The following is a 10,733-nucleotide window of genomic DNA, read 5'->3' on the forward strand; positions in this document are numbered from 1 at the left end:
GTCACACCTCATACGCGAGGGACTGTGGTGGCGAGTCCACAGTCTCCTCTGTCTCGACACTCATCACATCCACCTCTTCGGAGGAGGATAGATGAAGCGTCTGGCTCTCTCTCTCTAGGGGGGGGGAAGAAACCGCAGCGCGGGCTTCTGAACCCTGAGAGAGAGCCGCGGATATAGCGGGTGAGGACCGAGAAAAGGACGAGCCCGTCTCGGATCCCTCCGCTAAATTCACCTGCGATCCCCACGACAACAGTCTGCGCTGTGCCTTAGCAACAGCAGGACCGCTGCCCGCGGAATCGCGAGCCTGGCCGCTCTCATCAAACACGGCCAGGCGAGAGCGGAGCGTGCGGCTTCAGAACGCGGTCACGCAGGGACGTTCCCAAAGCGAATTTCGACACAGCTCGAGTTCCTGAAGGGGAACTGGGATTTTTGATTTAACTCTAAAAAGATTTGCGTATGTACAAACATTTTTAGATTACAAGAAAGACTATTAATGTTGCCTGTGCCTATACAATATTACACCGCTAAAATAATTGTGTTTTTAAAAAACTTGTTTCAAGAGAATGTATTGTAAATATTTTAATGTTTTGTATGTATTTTACTTCAACATTAAATATTTCAATTACATTTTAAAATGTATTTGAATATATTCATGTATTTTAAATATAATAATATTATTCTCACCCCAACATTATTTTTAATTGTTTTAATATAAACATAAACTATAATTTATGTAATTTTGATGGATGTTTTTATTGTAAAACATACTAAATGAGAAATCGATTTGTGTTGACAACATTTTGAAAATAACTTGCAAAAAATTCATTATGTAGGGTTATAATGCGGGTGATTGGATTTAAGGTTTAGTTGATTAAAAGGTTAAGATGTTAACTACTACAAATCTTATAGTCTTAAAACATTGTATTTTAAAGCCTGTTCAATTAGTATGTTAGTTGTATAGTATATAGATGCACGATTCTGGACAGTCACCAGGGGACCTCTGATTGATTTTCAGTTTTAAACAGCAATAAACAGATGAACCAATTTGTCTCCTTTATTTTATTTTTTAGATGATGGCACGTACTCTGAACACAGAATGGTACGTGCTCGCTCTCTCTCTAAAATCAACTCCTCTGTGGCTCCACGCCAGATCTACCTGGATACTTCAGAGGAGGAGGATACGTTCCGTTACCCCGTCTATCAGCTGCCCCCACGCCGCCGCAGTCGAGCATCATCTCAGGAAAACATTCATCAGAGTGCCCCACCGGTATGATCAGAGACTAAGGGACTTTCTTTGCATTTAAAATATAATTATACATCTAAGTGAGGCAAAATGAGCAGTTTTAAGCATGTGATTTCAACAACAAAACCCCTTGACAAATACTGATATGACTTGGTTCTTCACCTCATGTGGGTGTACATGATTTTAAACATTTAAACACTGTCGATGAAAAGTTTGGGGTCAGTAAGATTTTTTTTTAAAGGGGTCATATGATGCAATTTAAATTTTTCCTTTCTCTTTGGAGTGTTACAAGCTCTTGGTGCATAAAGAAGATCTGTAAAGTTGCAAAGACTAAAGTCTCAAATCCAAAGAGATATTCTTTATGAAAGTTAAGAGTCAACCACGCCTACCTAAAACAGCTCGTTCTAACAAGCCTCCACATGTCTATGTCACGATGTCGGAAGATTTGCATAACACTGCCCAAATGTTCACTGCGATACGCAACGCAACACGTAAAAAGACAGTATAAGTCATTATAATCAGTAATTATGTCCCCACTGGATGCAACAAATGCCTCATTTGTAATGGGTTTTACTGGTTTTGTCTCGTCGCGCATCACAGGCACACGTGCATCACCGGCGCACAGGCGCTCGTCGCACACACGGCATCACAATATGGTAAGGGGAGTAACATTTCTGCCACACGCTTGAGGTATTCGGCCAATCACAACGCACTGGATTGCTGGCCAATCAGAGCACACCTCGCTTTTCAGACCGATGAGCTTTGTAAAAATCGACGCTTCAGAAAGGTGGGGCATAGAGGAGAAACAATAATGTACAGTATGTGGAAAATACCTTAAACCTTAAACCGCATAAACACATTGCATTACACCAAATACACAAAATAATGTTCTGTTTAGCAACGTCATATGATCCCTTTAAATAATATTTTTATTCAGTAAGGACACATTTAATTGATCAAAAGTAAAAGTAAAGACTGTTACAAGACTTTCTATTTCAAATAAATGCTGTTTTGTTTGAACTTTTCATTCATTGAAGAATCTTGAAATAAAAATGCATCACAGATTTGACCAAATAATAAGCAGTGCAACTGTTTTTAACCTGATGAGATAATAATAAGAAATGTTACTTGAGCACCACATCAGCATATTGCAATGATTTCTGGAGGATCATGTGACACTGAAGACTGCTTTGCCAACACAAATGTCTTTCTATAATATATTAAAAGAGTGAGAGAAAAAAAACATTATTTTAAATTGTAATATTCACAATATTACTATTTTGCTATTTTTGAGCAACTAAATGCAGCCTTGGTGAGTATAAGAATCTTCTTTCAAAATCATAAAAAAAATCTTACAGATATTTACAGAAAATATATCTCGATATTTGAACAATAATGTATCTTTTAAAAGTACTGCTTTTTATTGCAACTTTTAATAAATTATTATAGGTTAGCCTAGTTTGAGTTACCTTAAGTATTGTCTGTTATTGTAGTATGATTACGATGAATGATTTACATTCAGATGGCTTCTTTCTAAGTTGACTTAGACAAAAGTCTGACAGCCTTGTGTTAATTTCCTCATTTTATCAATCCGCAACTTTGTTTTTTTTTCCCCTTTTCTTTTTCTTTTACCTGTTGCTGTGCGTTAGATCAATGAACTGAACAAGAGAATGTCTGCCATTGAGAGTCTCTTAAATCGACTGGAAGAGAAAATAACTTTGCCTCCTGATCAGGTATGATTAAAGTCTCAAAACAGAAATACTTTTATTTATTCCAAAACATCTTATTAGACTATAGCAGAGCTGCCTTTTGTACTAAAACGTTTGGGCTAAAGGTTCCATGTAGGTCATTCTCATGATTTTAATATTAAGTACTTATTTTGTATGTCTGTAGCCTGTCCAGCCCACAGCAGGGCAGATGGAGGAGGAGAAGCTGAGGAGAAAACTAGATGAGCTGATGAGTGACAAGGCACTTTCCTCTGATGAAGATGAGCCGAAGAGGCCTCCTCAGTCCAAAGGATCCACTGTGAGGGGGGACCAGGCACCAGTGGCCCCTGCATCCCAAGAACCCCTGAGCTCGTCCAGTGATGAGATGCCCACTGAAGCACAAAAGGTGAGGACTCAGACAACACGCACATCCATAGAGGCCAAACAATGCTGTCTTTGTCCAAGGTAAGGTTTTCCTGATAAAATATATTTTAATGTTTTTCTGTAGAACAATTAATGCAGATTGAGGTATCTCATTATCAGAGTACTAGTGGAATACAAGTGGGTTTTAAAAGTCACGCAACTTACCACAAGCTTCCCATATTATCCTTAACATATTTTATAGAATGCCAGAGCACAATTACTTTATTAATAATCTTAAAAAGCTGAGTTTTCAATAGCATCTTTATTAGCATAGCCTAAGAAACAGCTGAAAGAAGTTAGTAGTTTCCCTGGGTTATTTTCGTAACTAATCATTGTCTTATCTAAAGACCATGAAGCATTAGCAACACTTACGCCTCATTTAGCTATAACCTTAGCCATGTAAAATAAAATTTTAGGGTTTTAATGCTGATTAGGCTTCTCTCGGTTAATTGCTTTCAGAGATCCACCGCGGCAGCCCTATGCGACATCACAACTGAGATTCTAAGAACAATTAATGCCACAGAAAGCGCTATGAACGAGTTGGCCCCCTCAAATCCTAATGACAGACTTCAGTTAGCGGGCACAGATCTTAAGCAGGCTGATGATGCATACAGGGAACTTGAGGAAAATGTAAGTTTGTCCCTCTAATAGATATTATGTTTGTGTGGAGGAGAGAGATTAGACACTTGGAATATCAATGGCATAAACAAGCGGTTTTATATCACTGAAGTGTATAAGATATTTGTTCAGAACTCTAATTTCTTTCTTATTACTGCAGGTGTACATGACTGCAGGGAAGTCCTTCGATATGGCGAAAAAGTTGCAAATGATTGAGCAGAATACCAAGAATCACTACGGAGGCCCATTAACTGATTCAGAGCTCTCTGAACTGGAGGACCAGGTTGCTTTGGCAGCTGCCAAAGTTCAGAGCACAGAAAGTGATGTGAGCTTCTATCTATCTATCTATCTATCTATCTATCTATCTATCTATCTATCTATCTGCCTGCCTGTCTGTCTATATATCATCTATCTATCTGTATTTATTTATGTATTTATCTTATCAGGTCTCAGACATTGAGAGCAAGATAGCTGATCTAAGTGCTAAAGGATTATCATTTGATAAAGCCAAGAAAAAGGTAACTGAACAAATAATATATTATTTGAATATTTTCCCAGTTTTCTTGCAGATTTGAACTAATTGTATGTTTTTGTTAATATTTTCTTTCAGGCACTGAGTATACAACAAAAAAGGAAGTTTTCTCAAGACAGAGTACACTTTTAAGTGTAAAGGACATCATGCTAACTTCTTTAACATTTGACATATTCCCTGTGTCATGATATCTGTGCCTATATTACTTGACACTTGATATCTGTGCCTTCTTCATCATATGTTCAAGGTTTTTGACACTGATCTTGACTTAATACTAGTAAACCCTTTGTCTTGTCTAAATTGCGTTAGGCAACTTGATCAAATACCAATCTAGCAAAAATCAATATTAGTCAAAATAATGAAATAGTTTATAGAAAATAGGTGTCTAACAAAAATTAATGCCAAGAAAAATAGGATTAATTTTTATTAATGTCTTACTTTCCCTTGCCTGTTTCGTTCTTCAAATTGCTTTTCCAAAGATTTTAATAATTAATTTGGGATGTTAAATATTTTTCTTTAGACCATCGATAGTCTTTTTGGAGGTACACTAAAGATGTAATTTTATCAAGCTATAAATGTTAAATTATTAAACATCTAACACCCAATTTTACCCTTAGAAAATGCTTTGTAAAACAACTCGTTTGAGACGCTTTTCCTGCTTGAAGGAACAAAAAAAAGAAAAAAGGAAAGAAGATATTAAACTACTCCAAACTGGTTTGCTGCTTGTCACCCAGTCTGTTGGCTAGTTTTAAACAACAGCTTGGTGAGGCTGGGAGACCATCTTTTTTCAGCAGGGTTTTAGTCTTCTAGTGAACATTAGCAGATGCTTTATTATAGATAATGCAACCCAAGGACTCTATTATGCATGAAGAAAGCGACCCATTAGCATTCTTATAGAATCTCTCATTCAAAGCGGTGAAGTGATGCAGTGAAAGGCAGCAGACAAGGAAAAGTTCATTTCAGGCACCATTACAAGAAGGGGATAATTGTTGGATACTAACGAGCCAAAACTTATTCCCCCTTGCTGCATTCACTTTCCCCTCGGGGCCGATTGTCGAGGACTGTGCTGCCCTCTAGAGGATACATAAACAATGCTACGTTAAATCCTACAGTGTATACTACAACATGAACCTTGTAGTTGGGAACATTTTATTCTTCCTGTAGCCTAATTAAATTGACCAGACTTAAAATTATTATATTACAGTCAGAATTATGAGATTACATTACTAGACTGAATAAAGTGTTAAAACACAGCATATGAAACAATAAAATTGATATTTTTGAGGTTCAAAAATATAACACACACAGATAGGCCTATATAAACGGTGTATACAACGTTTTATCACCATAGGGGGCTCTTTTTACAACGACCATGAAAATTATGGCATGAAACGATGCTCCAGTAGCAACATAAATTGTAGTTGTCTAATAAAGCCTCTTGATGGAGCTAATGCACCAGCCCAGACAACAGTGTGGTACGACGTTCCAATCAAATAGGAATATGGTGCAATAGAGATGATAGATAGATAGATAGATAGATAGATAGATAGATAGATAGATAGATAGATAGATAGATAGATAGATGAATCCTATTCACAGTAATATTCTGAAAAAAAAGAAGATTTTGCGAACTTGCCCTAAAATGAAACGAGACGGAAATAATTCAAACGCAAAGGTCAGGTCCCGCCCACATGCCCCGCCCACTTTTCGCGCAGCGTCCAGCACAGACTGAAATCAGACCGTGTGGCATTGGGCTGCTGTGTATCCTCATCCTAGGGCCGCACATCATCCGGGTTCGATTTGCCCTAGAAACAAATGCAGCTCTGGACCGATGACTTTATTCTTCATTCGTTTGGTTTGACGTACCGAATTTACGTAGGAAGGAATATTAAGGGATGACCGGCTATATTCTCAGGAGTGCCTATCGTGCTCATGGCGAATCAGCAAACTGTCATCTTCCATCCTATCCGTGATGTTTTGACATATCGATGTGTCGTTTGAATGTGCAACAGGCTCCCGCCATATGTTCATGCGTTTTATGGCGACGATGGGAGATCAAAGGGAGGATGTGTCCTAGTGCTCTACATATTTTTGCTTGTGGTTACAATAGAACCATTTATTAATGTTGTTCACTTTGAATGGTGCTCTTTGACATATACACAACTGGACAGCACTTCAGTTTGGGGAGGTCATTTTTTTGTAGCGGTTCGTGTCAGAGTATAAGGGAATTTAAAATGGCAACGCAAGTAACGGGGAGGAAAAGAATTCCCAACCGGGAGAAACTATCTGCGGAGGATGATGCTCTCAGTCAAATAGCTCGCGAGGTAAGATTTCACGTGCTCCCATAGACGTAGCTCTATCATGCTGCGCAAAATGTCGTCTTTTTACCCCAACTATTGGAGTTCCTAAAATGTAAGTCTTAATGGGAATCACCAGTGATCCTGTTGAATAATGAACGGGGCTTTGTCGTTTGGGCTGTCCTCCCGTTTCCCGCATGCAGAAAAATGAACACGGATATGATGACGCTCGTGTCCTTTAATAATGTGAATGGAAAACATTGTGCCCCTTCCCCTTCCAGTTATAGAGCGCTTGTGAATGACAAAAACACATTATTCATCGCAGTATGAATCAGGGCTTTGATGCTAGCTTGACCTACATGATTGAAAGACTTCAGTTATAGGTTATTTATAGTGGTAAACAATCGAGTCGAGCATTTTTCCCTTTACAAATAGCGTTAGTGCAGTCGAGCAACAGCATCTTCATGTTTGGATACCTGCACAGCGGCGTGACGTCACGAAGCAAAGCTCAAACGAAAAAGCTGAGAGAAGGTCCCAGACTGCTGACGTCAGAAGCTGTTCCGATGCGGCACATCACACCCAGTAAATGGCCCGAATAGCCTCAAGGATGCATTTTAAAACACACAGAGCTCAAATTGTGCCGATGACTTAAATACTCTGCCATATGCGATCCAGCATCGTCATGAAATCGTTCGGTTTTCAGTTATTAATGAAAAACAGACTTGGAGAGTGTGTGTCATAAATGCAGAAAACAAACGGTGCAGGGGTTTATTTGTACTCATCTATTATTATTATTAAACAGTTAATTGATATCCTTTTTTTTGTTCATTTAAGTCATCGTATTCGTTATGTTTCAAAAGGTTTGTGTTTAGTGCCTCTAGTCTTTACAACAATATTTGGGTTCTCTGGTTCACTTAAATACCTCTGTGACCTTTTGGATCAACTGACCACATCTGGAAAGCATTTCGTCACTGAAGAATCCACAATTTTTACTAACACGCTTCTTTCTTTTATTTGACCTTGACATTATCTTGATGCTTAGCTAGTGCCCTTAATAGGCACACTCTCTGGGTGTGGTATGGAAATGCATCATGGACATAATTAGGCCCAATCCCAATTCTACCCCTTAGCCCTTCCCCTTTCCCCGTTTCGCGCGTTCACGTGAAGGGGTAGGGGTGTCTCAATTCTCTTTTGGTTGGAGGGGTAGGGGTAAGGGGAAGGGCGAGATAGCCCTTCAAACGAAGATTTTTCGGGTCCACTTCAAACGAAGGGGAATTAATTATCTCAGCGTAAACCGGCTTCAGCGGCAACATGGCTGCCCGAGCGAACAAAAAGACACATAAATGTAAGCATTTTTGGCATTAATAAAGATTTTAACAAAAAGTAATCATTTGTTTTATGTTACATTCGATCGTGAGTTCATATTTACGGTCATGTTACTCAAAGAAACGTTTGCAAAAAATCGCTAAAGTTTGCTAACGTCATATTACTGACTGCACGATAGTGCCACAACATAGGCTATTTTCATGTCTGATCAGGGCAATAATAACCACCATAGACATTGAGGAGGGCTGGTACCCCCAATAATTATAAATCGCTAAACCCTTTTCTGAAATATTGCCAATTCGAGAGAGAGAGAGAGAGAGAGAGAGATGAAAGTTGCGTGTGTGCGCGTCTGTGTGTTACTCTTTTTAGAGTGAGTTTACTTCAAAAACAGCGATTTTATACTCTCGTCGCTGGAAAATATAACGTAGCAATTCAGTGTTTAAACTGTTATTAATAAAAGTCGTGGGGCAGCGTTGACAAGTTTCTTTTCTCCTGGATGTGTGAGATGCGCGGTTTGTTTGTAAGCAGCGCATTAATATAGAACGGTAATTAAAAGCTCTAATTCACTCCAGCATACCAGTATAGGTGTGTGTATTGTAGGAGCTAGATGACGTATGATGAACTGTACCCACCCACTATTAAACTCACCACCCCTCTTACAGGATGAATCAGTCCCTAAAGAGTAGAATAAACTCTACATCCTCAAATGTTTTCCTTTCTTTTTGTTCTGCTTTCTCACGGAAACTGCACAATCAGCCATAATGCCAAAGGGAGAAATGAGTCAAAGTAAAAGGAATAGTTCAATCAAAATTTTTAATTTTGCCTTTATTACATTATTTTACATCGTGCCATTCCAAATTCATACAACTTTTATTCTTATGTTTAACACCAAAGGTGAGTTATTGAAATACATACTGGGCACTATTTTCAATATAATGAAAGCTCAACAGACTCCACATAATTACCATAAAAGTAATATTAAAGTTGGCCATGTTGATTTGTGCACTATTTTCCAATTACAGGCAGAAATTTTAGTTTTCATTTGCTGAAATCACATCCACCCTGCTTGTCCAATTCATGAATGACTGAATCGATTATGCACTTCGGTTCAAGCTGCTTTCTGGCTCTAAAATGATTTAAGAATGCAGACAAGTCTGATCTTTTCAGTGATTCACTTGATCCAATTCACAAAACCTGAACAATTTGTTCACTAGACTGATCTGTGCTCCATTTCCCCCAAAAATTGTAAGCCTAAGTAGACCATAGAACCCACTGTTGCCAATGGTTTCTATGATCTGCTTAGGCTTACAGTGATTTTGGAACATGCAGACTCAATTATCCAGTTGCAACAGCAGCCTTGAGACTATAAGTGATTTGCATTTGAAGCTACCTGTCCACAGTCATTATACGTAATTGATGGAAAAAGTGTAGAAAATAAAATTCTACAGGTTTAGAAATAATGTTTGGGTGAACTAATCTTTTAAACATATACCTTAACTTCGTATTTAGCAGGAGAGGCACAGTCACATAGCAGTCTATTAGACTGCTCTGTTAAGGCATGAAGTAGGTGTGCAGTGTGATATGGACGGCCTCCATAACTGTGACAGGACAGGCAGAAAGATCATAGACGGCCTCCATAGCCGTGACAGGACAGGCAGAGAGTTCAAAGATGGCCTCCATAGCCATGTCAGGACAGGCAGAGAGTTCACAGACGGCCTCCATAGCCGTGACAGGACAGGCAGAGAGTTCAAAGATGGCCTCCATAGCCATGTCAGGACAGGCAGAGAGTTCACAGACGGCCTCCATAGCCGTGACAGGACAGGCAGAAAGTTCACAGACAGCCTCCATAGCTGTGACAGGACAGACAGGAAGTTCATAGATGGCCTCCATAGCCATGACAGAACAGACAGGGAGTTCATTAATGGGCGCCACTACTGTAACCAGAGCTGAAGTGAAAGACGACGCTTCAGAAGGTTCTGCAGCAAACGCCGCCACCTCCGTAGAATCTGGAACAGGCACCTCTGTCTCTGGAGGTTCTGCAGCCTCAGCCAATCCTTCCGTGGATGTCGCTGGCTCTGGAACTTCGGCGGTAGTGGACGCAGCCCATACACACCAGAGAGCAATCCCCCATATGGGAAATGCAGCAGACAAGGGGATTACTTCTGGGTCAAAAGGGTTTGAGAGTGCTGGTTTAGGGATATCAGCAGCACGTGTTGACACCAGCGGTGGGTCCTCCACGCTGGATGCCAGTCTGGGATACGGAAGAACAGTGCTTGAGGATCTGGGTGTGATAGACAGGAAGTGACAGGACTCTGAGCGAACAGCTGTGACGTGACTTGACACTGGACGATCAGCTGAGACGTGACGAGACTCTGAGCGAACAGCTGCGACATGACTTGACACTGGACGATCAGCTGTGACGTGACGAGACTCTGGACGATCAGCTGTGACGTGACTTGACACTGGACGATCAGCTGTGACCTGACTGGACTCTGGACGATCAGCTGTGAAGTGACTTGACACTGGACGATCAGCTGTGACGTGACGAGACTCTGGACGATCAGCTGTGACGTGACGAGACTCTGGAC

General features: G+C 39.9%; 2 protein-coding genes across 11 annotated transcripts in view; both read left to right on the top strand.

Moving 5' to 3' along the window:
* Window positions 1-4,913, top strand: part of mlpha (melanophilin a) — a 12,833-nt gene extending 7,920 nt beyond the window's left edge. Inside the window, exons 10-16 of the mRNA XM_016486737.1 lie at window positions 1,068-1,267; window positions 2,893-2,976; window positions 3,137-3,355; window positions 3,832-4,002; window positions 4,151-4,315; window positions 4,437-4,508; window positions 4,601-4,913. Coding sequence (XP_016342223.1) covers window positions 1,068-1,267; window positions 2,893-2,976; window positions 3,137-3,355; window positions 3,832-4,002; window positions 4,151-4,315; window positions 4,437-4,508; window positions 4,601-4,654 — 965 coding nt within the window. The 3' untranslated portion in view covers window positions 4,655-4,913. The remainder of the gene's footprint in view (window positions 1-1,067; window positions 1,268-2,892; window positions 2,977-3,136; window positions 3,356-3,831; window positions 4,003-4,150; window positions 4,316-4,436; window positions 4,509-4,600) is intronic.
* Window positions 4,914-6,246: 1,333 nt separating this feature from the next.
* lrrfip1b (leucine rich repeat (in FLII) interacting protein 1b) overlaps window positions 6,247-10,733 on the top strand; it is a 35,353-nt gene continuing 30,866 nt past the window's right edge. For all 10 annotated transcript variants that reach the window (XM_016486617.1, XM_016486618.1, XM_016486626.1 and 7 more), the window contains exon 1: window positions 6,247-6,846. In XM_016486617.1, the coding sequence (XP_016342103.1) occupies window positions 6,661-6,846 (186 nt within the window). In that variant the 5' untranslated portion in view covers window positions 6,247-6,660. The remainder of the gene's footprint in view (window positions 6,847-10,733) is intronic.

This window comes from Sinocyclocheilus anshuiensis, unplaced genomic scaffold (assembly GCF_001515605.1).
Source record: "Sinocyclocheilus anshuiensis isolate Anshui unplaced genomic scaffold, SAMN03320099.WGS_v1.1 scaffold101, whole genome shotgun sequence".
Taxonomy (NCBI): Eukaryota; Metazoa; Chordata; class Actinopteri; order Cypriniformes; family Cyprinidae; genus Sinocyclocheilus; species Sinocyclocheilus anshuiensis.